Genomic DNA, 26,189 nt, shown 5'->3' with positions numbered 1-26,189 from the left:
TCGTGACACCTCCATCAAATAAGCCAAAGAATCAATTTTGTTGCATTTCATCTCGAAGGATCAGTTATGTTTCATTTTCATCTCAGTCATGGTCGGCAAAAGAAAACATTTTTAGCCGCCTCGATTTCCACATATGTAAAGGTAAAGCAGATAATGATGTATATATATAAACTAATTAAACTTCTTCCATAATCTGGCCGATGACGCTATTACCCAGAGTGGTAATTGTCTGAGGATCAAAGCAAAAAAGAATAATTAAAATCTTGGATGGAAATTTCTTAAAAAAACTAAAACTTCAAACCTATATGTCGCCAATGTCAAAAACTTTCTCATCAATCAGTTTATGTTATAAAGTGAATGTCTAGGGTGAGCTTGATATCAAATAATAGTTTTAGAAAAATAAATTCAATGAAATTGCCTCTTGTAGTAAGAAGATTTACAATCAGACATATAAACAAAGGAAAACTCTAATTTCCTTGTCCTACTCTCGTGTGAAATGTGAGAACGTAGGAAGAATTAGACACAGAGTTAAGCAACCACTTTTTCTATACAAAACGCATATTGAGTGGACAGCTCAACACGGAACCATTACATGACACAACAAATCCTATTTATCGCTACTTTAAAAGATCAGTCTCCATATTAAAGTTACACCAGCCTTTCACTTCATTTCTTTCCACCTATGATCCAATAATTGCTTTTCCCTACGGCTTGCACATTGCCGTCCCCACCGCTGATGATCCCCGACACTACATTGCCGTCCGTACTCTTTTTACTTGCCTGGACATCGAATCGTCAATTTAATGAGGGCTACGAATATATTGTAGTTGAAGATTTGCAGTGGAGGGCTGTGGAACGCGGAATGATATGAATCGGATTCCAGCTATGCGAGCTATTTGTTCTCCCCGTAACTGACGCCTCGCTTACTAGGATTTCTGTTTATTATAAGGCAAGCTGAATCGATTCTTGGATTTTACGTATCTGCTTGACGAGGATCCTCTTTGCTCCTGTCCATGCCTGCAATTTCATTCTCGTGCTCGTGCTCGTGCTCCTGCCCTCGCGTAATCGCAATTTAGAAATTAGTGGTGTTTTTTCAGCGGAGGGAATTAGCATGGCACTTTCAGACGTGGTCTAAGGGATCTTCTGGGAAGCTTTGACAACAAGGACAGCAGGTTAACAAGGTCTACATACAAATTTGAGGGGTCCAGCATTCTGATTGAGGGGTCCACAAGACACGGGATCAGTGCAGGGGCAGATTTAAGGGTTTGGTCGGTAGTCTTAGCATCCGGTGGGACCATCCAGTACTAAAGACTTTGATATTGGCGGGCTTCCAGATGATGATTTTACTTGATATGGTGTCCCTCTCTTTCAATGGGCTCCAGCTCGGTTCCATTTGAAGACAACAATATGTGCCTCCAATAGGCGGACAGGCAGATCCCAGGTACGCCTTTTCCTTTTATCTTGCATATGATTTTACACCTGTTCAGGCTCCCTTTGTTTCTTCTCCTGGCATTGGTAAGTTTACAATAGTAAAACACTATTAAAAACATATAAACAAGGCATCGGTGGGAATGATATGGTCCTCATGGACGGAACAAACGGGGAAATCACAGATACATCTGCAGATAGGATACTTGTAAAAGTATCATTGACTGATCAACCTATGATAAGAGAGGAACAGTCAGAACTAGATGGGTCCACCTTACATAACACAGGATCTGATAGTAACAGGGTGGCAGAGAATCAGATAGTCAGGGCACCCGTAACAGCAGAACAACAAACTAGTTTGAAAGAAGCTACGAAACACGACATCTCTGGCAATAGTGGCTTGGTTCTGACATACGGAGATAGTTTAAGGCACAGCAGCATCATCAAGTGGAATCAAGGGAGCTTCCTCATTATTCTGGAACCCTCAGCCGGACACACGAGTTCATTCAATCTTGGAGGGACAAATGGTAATTTGCCCACAAACACTTTGAGCTTATCACAAACCAGCCGACCACTCACAGGAGGCAACTACATCTATGTGAATGCCAAACAATATAAAAGAATAATTAGGCGGAGAAAGATACGAAAGTTTAAAAATGCAAAAAGAGGGAAGTTAGCAACTTTACTTCCGAAACCGATTCCACAAACCCCAGACAACACAAGGGAGGGAGAACAAAGTCTGAGGCCGACTGAAATCTCTAAAACAATTGAGCAGTTTGATAATATCAGAGATATTAACGGTAAAGGGAAGCCAGATAATTCTCAGGTGATAGACATGGTGGAGGATGGGCTACCGAATAATTACAACCCCACAAGGACACCTATGACGTGGTATCCAGACATTTTTGTGAATGATTTAGTAGCTATGAAGGAAAGGGTGTGGGCACTTGAGGAGAGGAACCAAATAGAAAGTATCACAATGAAAAGAGTTACTGAAGATAACTGGAAGCTGGCAGCGGAGGTCAAGTCACTTAGAGAACAAATTCAAAAATTGCAATTTAATATGGAAAAAGGAGAGTATGAATTAATATTGTTGAAGAAAGAAGTAGGGGAAAAGAGGACAGCAACAAGTACTATGGGAGAAGGAGAGGCTACAGAAGCAGACAAAAACTCGCAAATGAAAAATATACAAGATGCCATGGCCAATATGGAAATAAAAGAGAATCAACTTAGAGAACAGATTGAAGAAGTTAGATCATGGGCCAACATAGTAAAGGGGCCAGCAAACACTCCTATTGACAACATAGAAAAACAAGTTCGGAGACAGATTAGAGAGGAAAAAGAAAGAAATGAGAAAGCAACAAATATCGTTGTCAAAGGGCTACGAGACTATGGAGAACAGGAGAAAACAACGGATTTAGTTAAAGACTTCTTTAAAGACCAATTAGATTGGCATGGAACAACCATACAATCTCAAAGAATCGAAAAATGGATTAGAGGAGGCAAAGATAGACATGTTAGAGTGACAATGAAGAATATAGGAGATAAAAATAACATTTTCAGCAAGAGGAAGTTTCTTAGAGGCACACGCATATATCTTGATGATGATCTCACCGTAACTCAGCAAGAAGAAAGGAGGAAGGAATGGGAAAAAGTGAAAACAGCAAGAGGAAAAGGCAAGTGGGCGTGGTTACAAGATGGCAAAGCCCAAATCAGCGACAAAATCACACGCAATAAATAGGAACTCGGGCCCACCCAGGAACATTTAACTATAGTTAGCTGGAACTGTAGAGGTTATCCTTGGAGAAGAGGACCTGGGTTAGGGCCGATAGCTAAAGATAATGACATCATTATGCTTACCGAGACTCATGAGCATGATGGATGTAGAGTTCCAGATTTTGAAGGATATAAGAAGGTATCACTATGGAATGAAAAGATAGATAATGGTAAGGGGCATGGAGGCATCACCGTTCTAATAAAAGAAACTTGGAGCAGATTTGTAAACTTAGAGAAAGAAGATGTAAACAAGCAATATATTTGGATAAAAATAACAGAGAATCAGATTTCTACAAGGGTGGCTATATGTTACTTCGCTCCAAAAGGCTCAAAAATATATAAAAAATATAGGTTGGATCGAGAAGATCAGTTTGTTGCGCTAAAAAAAGACATAACGGCCTTTAGCTCTTTAGGGGAAATAATGTTAATAGGGGATTTCAATGCTAGAACAGCAAACAACCAAACTCTCAATCTTAAGGAGAGTTACAATGAAAGCAGAGATCCAGTTTGGCTCGAAGAAGAAGGGACACAATAATGGGAAAGATCTTCACAGGATAGCATGGGAAAGATTAATCATTTTGGTGCTGAATTACTAGGATTATGCTGCCTATACAACATGGTTATATGCAATGGTATGGAAAAGTGGCCTAAATCAGGAGGCATCACATGCAAAAGACACAATGGACAAAGTGTTGTTGATTATGTTATATGCTCGCAAGACTATGTCGCAAAGATAATTAACTTTAACATAGAAGATTGCCCCATGGAGTTAAAATCTGATCATAACCCCATCTTGATAAGAGTGACTACTCACTTCAAAGATCAACATATTGTCCCAAAACTTTTACAGAAGAGGAAGATGATTCCGACTGGCAAAGTTTTAATGACACAAGAAAACCATGATACTTTTCAAGACTCTCTTTTGCGGCTGTCTAGGGTTCCGGGAAACCATCTAGAGTCTGAAAAACAACATTTCATGGACAAGGATAATCTTGTTCTTACTATCATTAAAGCATTGGAGGAGTGTAAAAGATCTAGGGCCACAAAAGAAGCCAAGAACACTTTTCCGGCCAATCCTTGGTTTGATGAGGAGTGCAAAATGGCAAAAAGGAATTGGAAAAAGAACATGAACAAAGAAAGTAGAAAAGAGTATAATCAACTGATTAAAAAGAAGAAAGAAGAGTATGTGAACAAGAGAAGAATAGAGTTGATTAATCTTGGTAAAAACAACCCCAGAAAATTTTGGAAAGAGCTTCAGCAGAGAAAAACTCAGATAGTGAATAACATAACAGGAACCAAAAGGCTGGAATATGCCAAGACTCTCTACGAATGTGATCTAAGAGAACACAGTATCATGGAAACAGAGACTACGGGGGAGTTATTCAGTGAAAATGATATTATTCAAGGCATCAAAAGGTTAGCTGTTGGTAAAGCGCAAGATATAGATGGGCTACAAGCGGAATACTTAAAATGGGGTGCTGAAATCCTCACACCACACATCACTAAGATTTTCAACAGTGTCAATAGAGAGGGTTTCCCTGTAAAATGGACTACAAGTGTGGTGATCCCACTCCACAAAAGTGGAGATATAAACAATCCTTCTAATTACCGAACCATCATGATCAATCCACTATTTGGCAAGTTATTTGGTAGTTTGGTAGAACAAAAAATCAGCAACTGGGCTGAAACAGAAGGCAAACGTGCAAAAGGGCAAGCAGGCTTTAGACCAAAACACTCTACTATAGATCACGGCATCACTCTCAGGCATTTGATAGAGAAAGTTTGGGACACTCCGGGGAACGAGGCTTTTTGTTGTTTCGTGGACTTTAAAAAAGCTTTCGACACAGTGCCACGTAATAAACTATGGGATAGAATGGTAGAGCTGGATGTCCCTAAAGAACTTACGTCAGCGGTTTACAGATTATATGAGCAGGTCAAAGCTAAAATCAGAACGACAGAAGGGTTATCAGAAGATTTTGATAGCAACATCGGGGTTAAGCAAGGGTGTCCGCTTTCTCCCACACTATTCGGGCTTTATATTGACAAGTTAGAAGAGTGGATAAACAAGACCAATGGTGAGGGGGTGCAGCTGGCCCACTTCGTGATAAGATTGCTCTTATATGCAGATGATCTCATTATTCTTGCTAGAACAGCTAAAGGTTTGAAAGAGCACTTGAAAGCACTAGAATTTTTTTGCCATGATGTAGGAATGCAAGTTAACACTAGCAAAACCAAAATTATGATCTTCTCTCTAAAGAAGAATAGGGGCATACAAGACAAGTTTCTGTTTGAAAATAGCCCCCTTGAGATTGTGGAAGAGTACAAATACTTGGGCATCGATTTTCATAACAAACTCAACTGGGATACTTGTAGATCGAAAAGAGTCCAAGGGGGCTGGAAGGCGTTATACTCTTTACAAAACAAGTGCAGGAACGCAGAATTATGGGATTGGACGACCATGAAAACTCTGTTTGGTTTGCTGGTCACTCCGGTTATTCTATACGGATGTGAAGTGTGGGGCGGTAGTATGTCCAAACAGAAATGGCGGCAAGTAGAAAGAATTCAAAAACACTTTATCACATGCAATATTAAAGTCAAGACCACAGTTCCGTATGAAATCCTTTTGGCGAAGGTGGGTTCCTTTCCATTAGAAGCCGTCGCATTGACCCGAATGCTAAGCTATTTAAAGAAAACTCAAGGTCTAGAAACACATCGTTGGCCCAAGTTGGTAATAGAGGAAAAACTTGTGAGGCGGAAAAGCACATGGATGAAACAAAATGACAAATGGATGCAAAAACGGGATATCAACATCCAAGCTTGCCCGGATAACATTAAAGAAATAAAAAAGTTTGTCAATGAAAAATTTCGCAATATTCTGTGGACAAGACACATAGGGAGGAAAAAATCTTATTACATTAAAGAATTTAATCCCACTTCTAGTCATGATGAAAAGGCCTATATAAGGGCACCTATTAACTGGAAAGCAAAAATGTTGATGGCACAAATTAGAACTAGTTCACATCAGCTGCGATGTGAAACTGGTAGATGGCAATTTCCAAAGGAAGAGTGGGCAGACAGAACATGTTTATTTTGCAATATGGGAACAGTGGAGACAGAGCAACACTTTGTCATGGAATGCTTGGCTTACAACGACATCAGATCTGATTATACAAAAATTCTGCAGAACAAGGACTTCAACTATTTATTTGAGGAAGATCAAGTGAAGAGAACAGCGGAGTTGATTATCAAAATTCAGAGAAGAAGAGACAAGTTAACCAAAACTTTGCAACTGACTAGTTTGGCTCCTGACTCGGGAGGGCGATTGCATGGGTCCCATAGACTACTTTAGTCTCGTGGACGTCATTAAAATCTATCATATCATATCATATCAGTACATAGTGTTTAAAGACAATATTTCGAGACAAAAATCTGTTATTGTCTTAACCTTTTTCTTTTACTTTCTATTTATCTTATTATGAATTTCTAATTTGACTTTTCCTTTATGAAGTGACGCATGGATAATAAGTTGGCGGGAAATAAAGTAAGTAAAACTGGCAGTATGTGTAAGAGCCAAAGGGGGAAGATTGCGCAATCGACGGACTCCTGCGACTTCTATGGCAGGAGAGGGGCATAGTATTTTTTATTATGGATTATTTGAAGTCTCCTCTCCCGTCTGATCCTACGTTTTTTTCCTGGCTTTGCAGTTTTTGAGGGGATTTTGTAGAAATCAACTTGTGAAAAGATTCCAGTGGTTGAAACGGCGGAGGGTTTATAAACATACATGGTAGGGCGATTCAATGGTATCATTTTTTTTAAGTTGGACAAACAGAACCCTAGTATGATCCCATTAGGGCTTAACAAGAACTCTATCAAAATCAAGTCTAGATCTCTTGTTTTGAGCTCGACAGATGATGAGGCGAACGGAGGGTTTGTGAAAAGGTGTCCTCAAAAGAGGCTTTGGGAGTCGTAGCCTTTCCACAGTTTGAAGGTATTTCTGATAAGGGTTTGTTGTCTACTAGTAAGTCTTGGTATCATTGTTCCTTTCAATGATGCAAATGTGGACCCTTTGCCAAAGAAACCTTTAGATCTTCATTCTTACGCAGTCTTCATTTTGTTTTGGGGTGAAAGCCTGTGTCTCTCTAAACTACACAAGCGGCTTCAAATCAATTGGTATGTTACTCTGTAATTTCAGGTGATTTCTTGTTCTACGTTTGTAATTATTTTGCATTATATAGATGTTAGAGAAAATGCTTTCAAACAATCATTTTCTTAGGTTGGAAAAAAAGTTTCTGTAGAAGGTGCATTTTTGAGCAACGTGAGATTTCTCCCCTCTTCAACCTGTCTTGTTTGTTCTCCCTGATTTTCTGTAAGAATTTTCCGTACTGGATGTCTTGAGAAATATATGCGAATCTTTTAGGGGTTTTTAATTTAAAAAAAAAAAAATATGGATTGTTTTTTAATTGAAGACCGGTTGACCATCAAAATCTGTGTTTTTAGGGACCCCAATTTGATGGATCCTATATCCTTTAACTGGAAGCCTTGGGATGGGATTTGGCATCAAGATCTAGTGCACAACAAGCCGTGGTTCACAAAATCTAAGATTACCATGGACACATATCTATTTTTTTATCTTAGAACTTTTAAACCCTAAGATAAAAATATATATTTCCTCTATTAAACACTCCTTAGTTGCAACTGTTCAAATGGATCTCTGTCAAGGCCAGCATAATTAGAATGTTTTGAAGGCTATAATTCTCGATAAAAATGGGGCTTCAAAATTTGCTTTATTCCCTGCTAAAATGACACATTCTAATTTATCAGGGCTACGGTTAACCTCAGCGGTTTTTATTATCCTGAGCTACTGATCCTTTGTAAATTCAGAGTAAACTTTTGGAGAATCCTTCATATTTCACCATTCCACTGCCTCAGATCAATTATTAGACTCGGTTTCTAGAATTTGAGTAGAAATTTATTAGAAAATAGACTGGTTTGGTGGATATATTAACTGGCATAGTGTTTCTATTATTTTTCGGGTTGAATATAGTTTTAAAGCTGTAGTATATAATCAATGTTTAGATCAGCCATACAAATCGATCAGTCCATCATAAAGAAACTAAACATCAATACAACTTCCTCGTACTTGAATAACTCGTACATAGAACACAATGCTTCTAAGTTGTAACTGTACTCCTGGAACACTATACACTATATCATTTCGTATAGCATGAAACACAAATCATGAAATTCCCGGATATACAAAAAAAAAATCTTAAGTCTTCTATAATAGACTGTTATTTTATAAATTCCTCCTTGCTAACATCCAAGTCTATCTAGCCAATTGGAGATTGATAGCAAAGGCTTTCTCGGTAGATGTAGCCAACTGAAGAGCAGAGTCAAATCCAGTATTGACATGGTATTTTGCTCCATTTTCTTTTTGTTGACTCATCTTTAGCTTGGCTCTACAGTGGCATTTTAGTTCTTCTGGTATTTCACAAGTGCCTTCAAAAAAGGTGCCTTGCCAAATGATTGTACGGCAATGTATAGCCATTACTCACTTGTTCCTTGTTGATTATTACTGTACCATCACTTTAGCAGTTTTATAAACTTGAATATGGAGATATCCATCATCACCATTGTTTTTTATTCTTTATGATAAAATAAGATTAGCTCTTTTCTTATTTGACCATGGATTTTCTCTTAATAAGTCTTAATAAGAAACCCAACTGATAAAGGCAATGACACTTTGCAGATAAAGGGCTTTGTTTCCAAAATGGAGGAGTGGACGGGGGCTTGTAACCATATCAGAACTAAGATAGTTAAACTAATTTTTTTTAACATGCAAATTTCAGGAGACACAACTGCAATCTAAAGAGTTTGTTTCTTTTTCTACTACAAATATTGCTCACTTCTTCCTTGTTGACTATTACAATACCATCACTTTAGCAGTTTTATAAACTTGAATATGGAGATTTCCATCCTCACCATTGTTTTATATTCATTATGATAAAATAGGATTAGCTCTTTTCTTATTTGACTATGGATGTTCTCTTAATAAGAAACCTAACTGGTAAAGGAAATGAAACGTTGCAGATAAAGGGCTTTGTATCCAAAATTGAGGAGTGGACTGGGGCTTGTAACCATATCAGAACTAAGGTAATTAAATGAATTTTTTTCAGGCTTCTGGATATAACATGCAAATTTCAAGAGAGACACAACTAGAATCTAAAAAATTTGTTTCCTTTTCTACAACAAATATTGCCCACTTCTTCCTCTTTGACTATTACTGTACCATCACTTCAGCAGTTTTATAAACTTGAATATGAAGATTTCCATCATCACCATTGTTCTATATTCATTATGATAAAATAAGATTATCTCTTTTCTTATTTGACTATGGATGTTCTCTTAGAAAGAATCCAAGCTGATAAAGGCAATGACACTTTGCACATTAAGGGCCTTGTATCCAAAATGGAGGAGTGAATGGGGGCTTGTAACCATATTAGAACTAAGGTAATTAAACTAATTTTTTTTAGGATTCTGGATATGACATGCAAATTTCAAGAGAGCCACAGCTAGAATGTAAGGATTTTGTTTCTTTTTCTACTACAAATATAGCTGATGTCAAACACATTGTGCACTTTATTAGCATATAGATTTTGAGTACTGGAGCAGTCAAAATGACAAAAAAGGCCATGCTCAACTAGTTTCTGTAGGCTATCTTCCCATGACATTCTAGGAAGGGGATAACAGTGTGTGTCTATATAAATAATAGATTTTCAACTTTGATTTAAAAAATTAAATTAGAAAATTGACATAGCCGATAGTAGTATAGGAGCAATAAAATAGAATTCTTTTATTTCATTGCTCAAATATTTTAATAACAAAGCAATAAAACAATTTATGATGCAAAATTTTATATAAATATATTGTAGGATTTTCATTCAAATCCTATATGAAAAGGCTTTACGATTCAGAACCTTGATCCACATTTTGTTTCCTTGCAACAACCATCACTGTCTCAATTTCCAACTTCTTCATAGTGATAGTTTCATTTTCTTTGATCACTATTTGCTTGCAAGAAGATTTACAATAACCTGAGCTACCTAAACAACTTATTTATATTGAGAAAGTTGTCTAAAAGGTCTTCACATTTATTGAAGTGTTTCAACTTTATTTATTCATTTTAAAAAAATGATGTCACTGCTGCCTGTATATGTCCCCAAGATAGTTGAGGGACATTGCAGACATCCTTGGCCATTTCAAAGATGGCCATATGTATATGCAACATCCTGCCTCTTTGAGAACATTCTTGGGGGTTTCCCCCGTACAAGGTCTGAGAATGGTTTCCTATTGGAGCAAGGGAATTAGATTTGGGGATTTTAGTGGGGGAGGAAAAATTTCTGTTGGACAATATGAACCACTTTTCATGCAAAATGATGACAGACAATAAGAAAGTGGACACACCTATTTTATGTTTGTGCAATAATCATGCAATGAAATATGATAATTATTTATGCACATGATGCTACTGAGCCATTATGGGTAAATAAATGTTTTGGAAGTTTAAATGGTCGTTCTTCAATTCAACAGTTCACTCTTTGATAGTTTCTGAGCAAGAAAAAACATGTAGTGGATTTTGACTTTTGAAATATAGCACTTGACAAAGGCTACAATATTTATGGCACTCAACATTACCACACAATAAAATTCCCCTGTTCTTTTTGTTCTTGTTGTGAGCGGACTTTAGTAGTTTGATTTCTAGGCCTTTGGATTTCCAACAAAGCCACTGGTGATGAGTGATTAAATTTTGTGCCTGGTGCCATGTGCAATCTATCCATATTGTCTCTTGACACTGAAAAAGTGTATATGGCATTGGGTGGAGATAGGTTCATGATCTTGGAGAGGAGGTTCTTTATGCATCTTTCGTTGAATAAGAAAAAATCTGGCATTTCCCTTGCACCTGTGTTCTAATATTTTAACTCGTGCTATGGTGATTACTACATTTGGATTTCATTACAGTCAATGATTCCATCAGTTAGTAGACTTATGAATCCTCTTTTTTTTCATCCATGTTACCAACAAGTTATGAGCATTGAGATTTGTGTTTGAGTGTATTCATCAATATAGGAACAAGGTAATATTTTAAAATAAGTGGTAAAAGCCAATGTGCTGATAAGATTAAGTCCTCTGGTGGGGTTAAGTAGAGTTTTGGAAGCTTTTATTTTAAGTTTTCCCTTGTGTTGGATGCCAAGTAAAGATTAAGGATGAGATTGCTTCTTTTCATGCTCAGTGATTTTTCCAACTCAGTTTTATTTCATTTTATGGCATCAATTGAAGTTTTGAAGATTGTTCTTTGGTTTAATTATTTTGTCCTCTCTCTGCAACTTGCTTCAGGACAAAAACCCTGGAACTTCTGCACTGGATGTAAGCCCAGATCAGAATACTTATTCACAGTTTACACAATCTGCTATTTCAAATTTAGAATGAAAGCTCAATAGTTGTATACAGAAACATCACTTCCAGCCTCATACATTAGGATTCAAAGGAGGAGGAAGCAACAAGGTCAGTTGTTTATCATCAACTAAAAGAAATGATCCAGTCTAGAAACACAACTGCACTATGCAACAGGAAATAGCTGCTTAGAACTGTAGATTACCAGCAATAGATTACACTCAATGACTGCTTTGAAGGCCACCATAGTGTCTGTGTTAAGGCTGGGTATGTGTACATGTAAACACTATATCTCTCGTGTGTGAGTTTGCATCTAGAAGAGCTGTGTTTCCTTAATAATAAGCTTGTTAAGAAAACAATTGACTCGAGATTATATCTGTTTGTTTCTTATATGAAATTTACTTTTAGTAAAGACAATCATGTAAATTTAGTAATTTTTTTCAAACCTCAGAAGAAAGGGTGTTTTAGATATGGAAAACTGTTGTAAGGATTTATACTTTATGGTAAGTGATAAGAAGGCTCCATTGAGATTTAACTTCCATTACATCAATAGTTCTTTGTAAAGGTGGTGATTATTGGTATAAGGATATGCGTTGAGTATGATATTGTATTTGGGATGCCTTGAAAATGTGAAAGAAATGACTTCTTGTAATATCCCCTTAAAGAAATGGCTTCTTATAATATCCCCTTACATTAATTGAAATTGTTAACAATTAGGGAATATCAACTCACAAACAATCAATTGCAATAAATTTCTTTCCAAACGAGTTACTTAAAATCCTTTATCATACTTATATTCATAATATGTGATACCTCTTAAAATAATTATAAAAGATTATCCAATCAATACCACAAAAATTATGAGAATCTTAATGAACATACGATATATCACATGTCAACAATTTTATATTAAAATGGCGCTCAGAGCAGTAGCAACTGCAGCGACCCAGGTGGAGAGTTCAGGGAGATTTTTAAAACAGGGCTTCTCAGAGAAGATTAGTCTCCAACATGGGAAAATGCCAAACGAGAAAGATTATTGGTACAAAGAAATGTTGTCTGACGAAGTCAAACAGGTTCTTCCTATTCGTCTTCTCAAACAAAAAAATTTGAATGGTAGGAAAACACCTGAGAGAACACATCCCTCAATGTGTCTTCAAAAATGGGGCTTGCAGCAACAATGCACCAAGAGATTCACACATTGCCCAGTGGGTTTTCGAATCAGGGTGTTGGGTGGACAGAGTGAGGAAAAGCTTTGCTGACCTACCAAGAGGAGTTTGGGCTTTTTACTCTGAGGTGAATTTGGATAAATGGGGCCGAAAGGAGCGGAGAAGAGACTCTAACAGGTCTGTAAAGGTGAGAACCAAAAGAATTTATTTTTCCAATCAGAAATGTGAGGGGCATTTTGGCCCTGTACAGTGGTGTAGGCATTCAAAACACAGGTAACGTGAGAACCATAACATTCGAAAAAGTCACTTTTGGGTTCTTTGTGATAAACGACCCCAACCAGTCTTTCACATTTGTGCAGGCTCCCCAAAATCATCTTCACCAATTTCTATAAAGGAGCTGTTTGAGGAACCCAGGTTTAACCTAAGCCATTCTTCCTCAGTTGTGTGCGGTCCTACAAATGACTCCCATTTTTTGCTACTCCCTTGGAACCTGACAGGAACAAAGTAGATAAGGTGATCATCATCCCAGAACACATGTTGAAACTCCAGCTCAAGGATCTATGAGCTCGAACCTCGATCAGTAAGATCTGACCGTGTCTTCAATAAAGAATCCATTTTGAATTGGATACATCAGAACTGGGAGGGGGTGATCGATTCCTTCAATGTTGATCATGGGGAGGGTTTCTTTATTGTACTTTTTGAAGACAAAGATTCAGAGGACTAGGTTGATAGAAAGGAGGACTGGTTTGTGGATGGGAAGAGGCTTGCTACCCTGCCCTGGCTCTCCAACTCTATCCCCTTGGCGAATGTTATTCTTTTTACTTCAGTTTTGATCTCTTTTTGAGCTTTACCCCTACAATATAGGGACTTAACATTCTTCAAGTTATGGGCAACTTCCTAGGTATTATCTTGAGGATTGACTTATGCTCCTTCGAAGATTGTAATTTATTTCTGAATTTGATTTGATACCATCACATTTTTCTAAATACTGGAGCTTGAGTTAGTAATTAATGACATAGATTATATAGCTAGATAAGATACCATTTTAATGACAATTTTAATGCTATTATGTGCCTACAAGATAAAATTGTGGTGAATTTCCTTCTTTTAAAGTCAGAAGATTTCATGGATTTTCTGGAGGGCAATTCACTGTCAGACTGTATTCCTCCTAACAGTATAACAACCTGGTCAAACAGATGGAAGGAGACGCACCATATTGGTGTGAGATTAGACAGATTCTTGGTCAACCAATGCTGGGTGTTACAACATGGTCTTGGCACCTCTAGTATTCTTCCCTACTCGGGCTATGATCATTTTCCAATTGACTTAGTGATCTCTACAAATTCAAAGGGTTTCAAACCAAGATCCTACTTTAAATTTGAAAAAATGTGGTTTGCTGATCAAAATTTAATTAAACTTATTCACCAATGCTAGGATGACAGTCCTTTTTTCAAGGGCTCTGGGATGTTTTAGTTGGCCAAGGGATTAGTTTATATGAAGGCAAAAGTCAAGGAATGGAACGAGAGTTTCTTTGGCAACATATTTGAAGAATTTTTTTTATTATAGTTTCAGTTTAATCAGTGGAACAAACACATAATTAGGCATGAAGTAAGCGAAATAATTTATTTAACTCAAAAGGATCTTAAGGCTAAGTTGGACAAGGTGCTCTTAAAGAAGAAGTCTATTGGAGGCAGCATTATAGGAAACTGTGGCTCAAAGAAGGTGACATTTATACATGTTTTTTCCATGCCTAAGCCAAGGGAAAAAGACATAAGAATTCTTATCTTTCAAATCAGAGATGAGTCTGATAATCTTATTCAGGAAGAGGCTTAAATTCAACAGTAAGCAGTTCATTTTTTCAGTGATCTCCTAAACTCTGTAGTCTTCCACCATGATTGTTCTAATGAGTCCTTTATCACTTGAGGAGTTATGTCGGACAGTATTTGCAGTGGCAGCAGATAAGACTCCTGGTCCTGACTGTTTTTCCCCTCTTTTTAAAAAAATGCTCGGATTTTTGGGGGGTGACATCTTGAGAGCTGTAGAGGAATCAAGAATCTATGGGAACATGCTAAAGCAAGTCAATATCACCTTCATTTCCTTGATTCTGAAGTCATCATAGCTAGTCTTTTTTTTCAGATTTTAGACCCATTTCCCTGTGTAACACCTTCTATAAAATTATTTTAAAAGCAATGGCTCCACGTTAAGCCCAAATCATCCCTTCTATCATTTCAGAGCCATAGGGTTGTCTCATTCTGGGTAGAGAGATAATGGAAGGTTCTCTTGCGGCTCACAAAATCCTTCATTCAGTCAAGTTATCAGGGTGTCTAGCTATGATTCTCAAATTGGATATGACAAAGGCATATGACAAGGTGAGCTGGTCTTTTCTAAGACAAATGCGAGAGAAATTAGGTTTCCACAGTAAATGGATTAAATGGATCATGTCCTATATCACGGGGACTAAGTTCTCATATTTGGTTAATGAAACTCCTTGTGGCTTTTTCTCTTCTTCCCAGGGTGTTAGACAGGGCAATTCTCTCTCACTCTTTCTATTTATTATCCTTGTAGAAGGTATGAGTAGGTTTATTTAACATAAACATGTTGAGGGGTTGCGTAAGGGCATCAAAATTCATCAGTCCCCCCTCTTCCTTACCCACAACTTATTTGCACATTATTGGAGAGAGATTCATTTTTAACACAAATATGGAGGATCATTCCATTGATTGTGGTGTGGGCAATATGGTGGGAGCGTAATAAATGGATCTTCAGTAGGGAAATCTCGTCTGCATAGAGAGTTTGTGAGAAGATTGAGTCTATAGTTTCATAATCTGTTAATGCTTATGTTACAAGAACAAAAAATCTTTTCACACTTTATTCTTCATCAGATAACGGATCTTGAATAACTGGAATTAAATTAAAATCCCTCTAAAGGGAGTCCTAGTTCGCAAGGTTCCCAAATCATAGGTACAGTGACATGTGAGGTGGGCCCTTCCGGATCTTCCTTTTATCAAACTAAACTTCGACGGGACATCAAAAGGTAATCCTGGTAGATCGGGGACAAGCGTGCTTCTGTGAAATCGTAGCGGCTACATCCTCCAGGCCATGTTCTCTTGAATCACTGATGGTTCGAACAATGTGGCTAAGGCAAGTGCTTTATTAGACATGATCAAATTGGCATTTTCTCTCAACTTCACTCATATTCACTTCGAGGGGGATTCTCAGCTCATTACATCTTCTCTTGTTGCAAGAAAGGTGGTCAGTTAAGAACTTCAATACGTTCTTGGGGAGGTATGGAAACTCCTTCCTCATTTTTAGGAACATAAAATTTTGCATTATTTTCTGGAGGCCAATGGTGTTGCGGATTGGCTAGCCAACCAGGGTGTTGCTCTAGTTCAGGGTTTCTGTGTTTGGGAAGCTGCTCAATTTAAGGAGGCTTATTAGGACCACAGGCTCCTTGCCACTCTTGTTCCAAAGCTAAAATAGTTAGTCACTTGAGTTTCCTGGGGTTTCTTGCTTTTGCCCATTATGTCTGAACATTAAACCAGTGGAAGACTGTATTTTGCTTGTGCTGAATCTATTTCAAGGGGTGACAAGTGTCCCATCACCATTGTTTAGAGGGTATATCACTGTTAGGGGTGCCTAGGATCTGCACTTCTTGTACAGGGGAAATCTCATCTAGAATGTTTTTCTCTTCCAATCTAAGTGGCTCACGGTCTGCAGATATGCTTTAATGTGCAGTGGGATCCTAAACTAAAATTTGGCAGATCACAAATTGGTTCTACCTCTCTATTGTTGTGTGATGGCCTGCCCTTTTGGTGCCCCTGATTTTAATCGTGCTTCATGTATGCTGGAGGCCTTGTCTGATGCAGGAGCATCTTGCATGGGAAAATTATTAAAAAAAAAAAAATCTGGAGGAGAGAGAAAGTGACGAAAATTAGAGGAGAAATAATAAAAAAAGAAAAGAAAAGGAGAAATTTCTATTTTCGAGGTGCATAGGTGGCATAATAGGAAAAAAAAAAAAAAAAATGGTTGTCATTTCATTTATCAAAGTGTGGGTAGAATTCTAGAAAGTTATGAATATTGTAGAAGGTTATGGAAGTTGTAGAAGGTTGTGGAGGAATTCTAGAAGGTTGTGGATAAGTCATGCATTGGGTGGTAAGTGCCTATTTAAGCAAGGCATATGAGCATTTCTAATCAAGCTCGAGAAGGAGAAGCTCGAGGAGGAGAAGCGTTGGAAGGAAAGTTGGAAGGTACGAAGCTGGAAAGTGTGAAAGAGGAGGAGGAAGTGAAGAGTGAGTTTTCTTGAGTCTGTGGACAAAGCGCCGAATGTGAGGCAGTTTATAGCAGGATTGTGATGGACTTGTGAGTGTAGACAGAGCGCCGAATGTGAGGCAGTTTACACTTGGATCTTGGATAAAGTTGGAGAAGAGCTAGTGGCTGCGGTTTAGAAACAAGGAGGTTGCTTGGTGGCTTGTGAGCACAAGTTGAGATCTTGGAGGTTTCTACCAGAGTTTGGATCTGGAAAGAGTGTTGCATTCTTGGTTGTGAGTTGGTAAGGGTGGTATGGCCCTTCATTAGTAGTATCAAAGCAGTACTTCATCAGTGGTATCAGAGCATACCTTCACAAGTGGTATCAGAGCGTATCTACATTAGTGGTATCAGAGCATACCTTCATCAAGTGGTATCAGAGGCGCCTGTCATCATTGTCTTTCTAGCTTGGGTTCATCTACTGGCATGGTGTTTAGCTTGCACTGATATCTCACACTTATTCATTCTTTGGGAATCCAATGATTTCATAATTGCTCTTGGCTACAGGGTGGCCACGATTACCTCTGATTATTTTCTCTCCTGGTGCATATCTATGGGGCTGTGATTGCGGCTCAGTGGTTAGGAATTAACGTGTGGTATCCAAGTCAGCTTCATTCCATTTTCTCTGTGGACAGTGGTCCTCCAGTGCCAGTCAAATGGTGCCTGTGTAAACTCTGTTTTCATCTGTGACAAGCTTTAATATGGTGTCTGGTTGGAGGTTTTCTTCAGTTTAATCATCCCAAATCACTGTAATCACACATTTCATCATAATAATCTGGATTATCACTACCCAAATCATTATGATCTCATATTTCATCTTAACAATCATCAATATAGAGTGATGTGGATTAACAATACATTGGCTGTGCCCATTTTATTCATAAAAAAGTTCTGATGGTGGCATGGCAGTTGTGCCAAGCTTCTATAGTATGGTCCACATCATGCTTGGCAGACAAATAATGGGAAAATCTTGTGCTGTTGTTTTCTACTTCAGATTAAGGTGGCCGCTGAAATGCACAAGCCATATTTTTTGATAGATCAAGGCATTTATCTGTAATGTGGCTAGTGTCAAACTGACAGCTCTCCAGGTAATATTCTTACTGTTGTTCATCCACATAATCCATTCTACAGTCTGGCAGGGAACTGTGGTTATACAGTATACTTGTGCAAAGTTTCCACTGTCAATGTTATTCTGAGGTAGATGATGATGCCTTGTAAATTTGTAATGATTGGGGGCCTCATGGTTATCCTTGTATCGGGTTTTCTTTCTCAAACAAGCACTCACTGCTCATGTTTAGTTCCACACTCCTGCTCTGGCAATTTTGAGGAATAATTCCTGTCTATATCAATAAATCAAACAGAATAAATATGTATCAATGGGAATGGAGTTTAGGAGCATTTAGTTTATTCTAGTCAACAATTGATACATATAGAATTTAAAGAAACAAATTCAAATAAAGAATCATGACTTTCCATAGTGAATGAGCATGGTATATAGCGGATGTGATAGGGCCTGATAAATCCAAAATAATTATTAAAACAACATTGATAAGCATCAAAGTCTTGATGAACAAAAGTTGTGTATTTCATGGAATAAAGATCGTGCCTTTAATGGACAAGAGAATGGTCATCTACATTGGAATTGTTACATGGAGGAAGTGCTAAACTTATCCTGCACAAAGCTAAGTACATGTAAGATGGCAATCACAAACTTAAAGCAACAATAAAAGAGGGAGTACATCTGATAACAACTTCAGACTAGAAATTGAAGGGAGAACCAGTCAATATCGGGAGCCATTGATTTGGAATTATTTGAGAGAATTGTATGAAGATCATATCAGATTCGAATACTGAGTTACATTGGTATATACAGTTTGCACTACACTAATAATCCTAATCAGCAAACTATACCCACTCAGCCAAGTGATAATAATAAAGACAACATATGTGTTTAAGCAACAAGTGATGGCTCCATTTATAATGGCAATGATCGATGTTTAAAAGCAGCTGAACTTACTGAAACTCATAACATTGATGAAGAACCAGAGAAAAGGCACAACCAGAAGAATATCATGAGTTTTGTATAGGCAGATGACAATAAAAAAAGTAAAGAATTTCATATTAGCATAAATTATTGTGAATAGAATTTGTTTATTAGCATAAATTATTGTGAATAGAATTTGTTTATATGAAGATAAACTGAATATAAGTTCCCTGTGTTGTTGATGCCGCCTGGATAATCTCCAACCCATAATGACTCTCTTTCTACTATTTTCAAGAGAGTACTCACAATATCCTTCAGTTGGCTATCCTCATCACTGAACAAGTAAAAACATTAAAAAATCAAAACACTGCACACAACTTATCATGCCATGCGAAAGTTGGAATTGCACATATAAGAAAGAGAATAAGGAGACCGACTGTACGAGGCTTACTCTTTATTTATAATGACTTCGCCCTTGTAAAATGAGGCCTTGTAGAGTGCCTTCTTCCACTCGTTAAGTTTTCCCAGATACCTATTCTTCATTGCGTATTTGTGAAATGCATCAACATACTTTCCTTTCCCTTGGTGTACCCGTCTGAGATCAGTAGGATCTACGTGGTAGAAAATGGGAATAATTGGTGCGCCAGATTTGACCATAAAAGATAGTTCTGCCAGACATCAGGGAATAATTCTATGCATACTTAGACCATTAAACATTGCGGTAGAGGACAACTCTTTGTTGCCATTGATGTGAATTTATGGAGAGACACATCAAATGTTGTGTGTTCTATCATAAGTGCATCTATTGCATCGCCTCCTTCCTCGACTAACTTCTCCAACCATCCTGTACTGGTCCTTTCCTATTGACTTTATTGTTTTGGGCTCTTCTACCAACTGCTAGGAGAGTATCATGGATGCAACAAAGGTGCTTTCCACATGCTGAATTGGCTCCAATAAACGCTTCAAGTAACGCGGGCCTTGACCTTATTCTTGGCTGCTTCTTTCTTCCGCCTTCTGATCACTGTTTCTATGTTGTCACCAAATTCTTCAATATCTTTCTTTTTGGTTGTAGGACCTATATTAATGGTTGCAACATCATAATCAACTGCTGTTGCCTCTTCCCTTGACCATCCAGTCCTTGGAATTGGCACTTGGATCACTTTATTTTGGTTGACATCCTTGGTAAACTTGAAATATGTTTTTTTCCTTTTTGTTCTCCTTAGGTTGACCAATCTGGGGCAGATAGAGCATCCAGGCTTTTAGCAGTGGTCTTATAGTTGTGTTACCTTCCTTTTTTCCTTGAAATCGAATTAGAATGACTGGCTAGGAAGTTCCTGGATTGGGATTTGAGTCTCTAACAAACTTGTCAATTTCTTCTGTTTCATTTTGCTCGTCTTAACTGGAGGCTCAACTACAGCTATCTGCACATTGTCTTCAGTATGAACATGTATTTTAGGGTTTAGTTTCTTCTCCATTATCTTGTCCCCATCCCATCTTCAAGTAGTCTTCCACTCGAGGAATATTAGCTGAGACATCATCATATGTGATTTTAACAATTTGAAAATATATGATATTAAGTTCATCTCAGATATTTAATAAAATTAACTAGTGCCAGCCTTGCAAATAAATTTTGGCCCATTTTTCTTGGAATAATACATCTCAAATGTATAAATTTCTTTCTTTTCTTGTAATTTGTCTTAATGAAAATGTTTATAACCAATCGCACTGACCATGCATTAATGATTTATGTATCATTTTAAAAAAATATTTAGTTTTTGGGGATAGTTGAAATGTCTACACCTATCTAACTAGTGAACACAATTGCAGATTATAAATGTAGTTCTCAGATTTGCTTGGATCCTATCTGTTATGAACTTCAACATAGCAAGCCTCCATCTAAATGCTACAATTGCAATATTCGCATGTCTAGAAATCATTCGGTGTGGGATATGGAATTTCTTCAGGTTTCTCAAATACCTCAATGATTATGTCATTTTTATTTAATTGATTAATGATTAAACCATAATTTATTTGAATGCAAACTACATGACTAATAATATGTGATTTATTTTTAATCTGTTGAGCAGGTTGGAAAATGAGCACCTTAACAACGTTGGGAAATATAGAGCATTTAAATCTATGCCCCTTCCTTTCCAACATATTGATAATGAAAATGATGAATGATTATTTTCATGGAATTAGCTGGGAAGAGCTCACAAGCTACCCCTTAGGTGTCGAGTTTTTGTTAAATATGTTGGTAGATGATGTTTGTGATCATTAGAGTTTTGATCAGAGTTTATTTATAAATAAGAATTGTAAATATCCGTGTTAAATTTCTATCAGTACAAGTGAATGTACCATACGTTTAATAATTATTTGCTACATTATTGGTGTAACGGATCATTATGCGATCTTTTAGAAAGTCTGATTTATTACTAGAAATCACTGATAATAAATCATTTTGAAACTTTTAAATCATCATCATATTTATTAAAATTGTGAGGTATCTTTTATAAAGGTTTGTCTAAGTACTTTCTTTATGTTTGGCTATCATAATCATGCCTACATGAAAAGAAAGAGAAATTAGGGGTCAAAGCAATCCTAAGAAATAATATATTGAAGCACATACAGCTATTTTGGGAAAATGTATAATTTCCTCTATGACGAGGGAGCCTTGTCGATAACATCCTTTTTCATCTTCACAGCCTCTTTCCATATTGAATCATCATGGAAATATGTTCTAAGAGTGTAGCCTTGTAGGTTTTCCAAAAAAACTCCACTGAAATAGGTTGGGTAACCATCTGAGGTATACTTTTGGAAGTTGGATACATTTGTTTCATCAAAAGAACCCTTTGTGGAGCTATAATCACCTCGAATTGATTCAAGACATAATGTCATCTTTATTGGTCCTGACATTCAATTTAATAAGTAAACTATACCCATCTTCACATTTGCATGCACTTTTCCAAGAGAAATTTCCAGCCAACTCTTGTTTTTTTAAAATTGAAAGGAGATATATACAATACAATTACAGAATCAGAGTACCTGTTCAATAAAGAAAACAACTGTAGACTCGTAAATAGGAGTTACAACACGAAGGGCATATTGAACAGCACACAGGCTGAGTCCACGTCAAAAACAATTTGATTGCTGCGAATAAAATTAACTGCTGCTGAAAGAAGTAATACAGAAGAAAAAGGACTAGTTATATTGATTGAACAAGTTGCAGCAGGAGCCCACTGTAGATGGAGTTAAAAAAAGCCACATACAGATCCAATATGCTCCTTGTAGGCTGAAAATTGACCAGCCACGTCTACTGCTGCCGAGAGAGAAAATCAGAAAACAATTAGCATGGCAAAACCATCTTTGGAAAAGTATCGCAGAGGAAGCATTGGCAACATATCCTTCCAAGGGTGCTTGGAAATCAGAACGGGGTCTTAAAACTTTTGGAGTTGAACCTGGATATTATGGAGAGTGATAGCAGGATCAGAATTAGAGTCTATAAAGGACCGGCTGTGGGCAATATGTAGATTCAAATTGGAGAAAATCATGTGAAACTCAATGGAGATTGGGTAGCGAGTGTTGGAGAATAAGGCCAAACATCTGAAATTCCATATATACGTATGATAACTTGCCTGCAGGTCTGTGTGATCAAATTATGGTCTTTAGAGCTCTTGTTATGAACTTGTTTTCATCTATTATGTCATGATCAATGCACTATTACATTTCTTTGAATGTTAACTAAGTATTTGTTGTAGAATTAATATAGTGGTTAATAATCGAGTTCACATAATATTTTATATGTAATGTTTTGGATTAAGGTAAAAACAAGTTTTGACGGGACCCAAAACCCCTTACATCAGAGAACAAAAGATATTCAAAAGCTACTACAATAACCTCCAAAGGGTCAAAAACAAGTTTTGAGTGGACTTGAAACACCACACATCATAATACAACATATAAGAAATAAAGTCCAATATATCCCCAAAGGAGCCCTAAAGACCAAAACCATTTGATGGAAAGAACAAAAACTAGTAGGAAAACTAGCAACCAATCAATAGGAAAAAATAAATAAAGACCAACAGAACGGAAGCAAGTCCAACTCCTTCAGGATATTAGCCAAAGCTTTCCCATATAAACAACCTCCTCAACAATATCTCTCACAAAGGTAGTAGTAGTAATAGGAGTAGATTTCCTAGTAGTGGCCCACATGTGCTTACTCGAACTACCAAATATAGCCCCAACAGTATGAGAACCTTTGACAACAACCTCCTTAATAGTCCCTTTCCCCAACTTGGCTGCAACCTCAACAAGGCTAGAAGTAACATTCTCTGTGCTTTGCTCATTGGAATTAAGCAATTGATGAAGGTTGCCCTCATATACCATGAGCTTGTTTGGAATGTTATCAACTTTGGCTTCAAGTTCCTTCCTCTCATTGACCTCCTCATCCAATTGACCTTGCTGGTTACCAATCGAACTCTTTAGACCCTTGAGTACATTATAAACCCATGAGTCCATGGCAAGAGTTATAAATAAAAAGAATAATGTATGTGTGATATTTTATAAGAACTCAAAAAGAAATATTTATAATGATAAATTCAATAATAGAAACACATGACTCAACCATATTATCACCAAATTCATATTATATTTTCAAAGCCTTTACTGTCAAGGTTTTCCAATACTTAAAGTGCATGGAACAGTCATTCTTACTCTAAGAAGACTCTAGTTGTCTTAACCCTCATAACTATGACACATCAAGGAGGAACTAGTTCTTTTTGAAACTAAACATAGTATTGTCACCTTCTTGAATGATTTTCATGTATGTTGCTTCATGTCGCACACAAATTCTTTACATAATATACATTAATGGTGGGTTTGCAAACCATTACACCTTGTTATATAGAAAGTAACAAAAACAAGTGTTATCCCTTATGCAACCACAACTCATATATATTAGCAGAGATAAGAAACACATTAACAATAAAGGCATTGCTTAATAGAAGGATACACCATAAATGACACACTAACAAAGCTAGTAGTTTACCTCAAATGTCATGGAGGAGAACGCTACACAAAAAACAGGTTTCCCTATAATGTTTAGATAACTATCCAAGTGATACTATGACTAGGATCCTCACCACAAATGGGAGCAAGTGGTGAAACCCTATGTGAAAAACTATGAATGCAAGTGTTAAAGTATTAAAAAGACTACACATCATCAATCAAAGATTGAAGCAGCACATAAATAACGAATGGAAGAGGGTCCACACACAAAAGGGGGTTGTACTTTTAGTAAGAAGAATAGAATCCATACGGACTATGTAGGCGATACTACAACAAGAGCATATTCGAGATTTGTAGTATGTGTATCATCTAGAGGGGAGTCATTATTAAAGGAAGAAATGTTGGCTAATTTTTTTGTCAGTCATTATGACCAACACTTATGTGGCTTTCCGTAACATGTCATGAGGTTTCTCTCTCCTTTCAGCAATAGCAGAGGCTCCCTTCTTATTGTAGGTAGCTTCAATAGGAACTTAACCAAAGTTACAAAAAATGGTGATTCTCTTAATCATTCCTATTTTTTCAAGAATGATTTGCATACAACTACTTTTCAACTTAACAAAAAATGCCCTATTGCTATGATAATACCAATGACCTTGGAATTGATGTAAGAATAATACTAGGTGCAACAACCCCTTTTATATTTTGTGAAACAAAATCAAGAACCCAAAGTCTCATGCGTTTGTTGCATGTGGATTCAAGAAAAATAACTAGTAAGACATAGTTTCTTACTGGATAGTCTCAAATTTAATAAAATAAACTTGCAATTGAAGCCCAAAGTCTCCATCTCTAAGTAATTTCACCCACTACTATGTATCACAATTTGTCCTTCTATAGCACAAAGTCTTCAAAAGTTCAAATTAGCATTGAATGCAATATGCAACTCAAAGTGTATGCAATTGAATCTAAATTTCTCTTGAACTAAAGCATTAAACTCACAATCAACAGAAGAAAATTTCGTCACATAATAGTGAAAGCAATTTAATTTACATTGAAGCACAAAGTCTTAGAGTGTATAATACGAAGTGATAGAATTTTCTTCCCTCGCCAAAAGATGATTATTTATTTTTTCATTGCATATTATAATTACAAATACATGATGAGAATATCATGACTACCTAACAATATATTACATCATATTTTTTGGTCTTCATGTTGTTGAAGGAATGATTTTTGAATAACATGCCTAGATTTGGTGGAAGCATCTTGAACCGAAATATGAATATGCATCCTCGATTGTTCTGTCGAGTGTTCCTTGACCATTTTTGTCTTGAAGTTTTATGCTTCTAATTATTCTTTCACCTCCTTGTATGCTCCATTATGTGATCATTTTTGCCTTGTGTCTCTCCTTCTTCTTTGTGTATTTGAATTGCAAAACCAACTCTTCACATGTGAGGAACACTAAAAAATGGGCTTTTCTTGAGAGCATTGCATATGGAGGATGACTGTAAACATTTGGGGACAACAAGTGGACATATGCATTTGAGCTCAAAATGTTTAAAATGTGTGCTTGTGTGGTGGAGAAAACCCAAAAATTGGTTTTTGGAGGATGATAGCATATTTAGACAACAAACTTTATGTAGGGAAAATGCACGGTAAATTGACAACATAACATCTACGTACTTATAACAAATTATTATGGTTTCATCGTAGGTACATGCAAAAGTAACCACCGGTATGAATTTTAAGTCATATGGCAGTGATATAACAAGTGTAGATGAAGCATGTGCAAGTGAGAAGGTGGGTTTTTAGCATGTTGTAGGGTGAGCTTGCTTTCTTTTGTAATTTCATTCAAGAATGAGTTTTTTGATCCCAATTGCATATGAGAGCAAGATCAAGCACTTAGATGCAACTTAGAGAAACAAGACAAAAAATAGAAGGATGACATATTATATAAAAAAAAATGTAAATTTAAAAATGAAATGAAATGATTTGCAAACAAAAATTTAAGAACACATATATACAACTTTGCCCTATGAAATTTTACAAGAAATTAACCTCTTTCTATCAAGAAT

General features: G+C 36.8%; 1 protein-coding gene across 9 annotated transcripts; it reads left to right on the top strand.

Moving 5' to 3' along the window:
* The first annotated feature begins 571 nt into the window (after positions 1–571).
* Positions 572–21,588, top strand: LOC149537013 (phosphate transporter PHO1 homolog 8-like). Of its 9 annotated transcripts, none has more exons than XR_016357882.1 (6): positions 730–1,441; positions 8,954–9,076; positions 9,295–9,357; positions 11,599–11,766; positions 20,938–21,074; positions 21,198–21,588. XR_016357882.1 is itself a non-coding variant. In XM_089806851.1 (6 exons), the coding sequence occupies exons 4-6, from the start codon at positions 9,685–9,687 to the stop codon at positions 21,292–21,294; spliced, it is 264 nt and encodes an 87-aa protein (XP_089662977.1). In that variant the 5' UTR covers positions 1,301–1,441; positions 8,954–9,076; positions 9,295–9,357; positions 9,618–9,684; the 3' UTR covers positions 21,295–21,588. The 9 variants fall into 9 exon arrangements, 5 of the variants coding, with proteins under 5 accessions (XP_089662978.1, XP_089662975.1, XP_089662974.1 ...); XM_089806851.1 differs by lacking the exon at positions 11,599–11,766 and adding an exon at positions 9,618–9,714 and having other exon boundaries at positions 1,301–1,441; XM_089806850.1 differs by lacking the exon at positions 11,599–11,766 and adding an exon at positions 9,614–9,714 and having other exon boundaries at positions 1,301–1,441.
* Positions 21,589–26,189: the final 4,601 nt, after the last annotated feature.

Source organism: Cupressus sempervirens, chromosome 10 (assembly GCF_028749045.1).
Source record: "Cupressus sempervirens isolate cs-2001-9-10 chromosome 10, ASM2874904v1, whole genome shotgun sequence".
NCBI lineage: Eukaryota > Viridiplantae > Streptophyta > Pinopsida > Cupressales > Cupressaceae > Cupressus > Cupressus sempervirens.
Note: the sequence above shows the minus strand (reverse complement) of the source record. Positions and strands in the feature narration are given on the sequence as shown.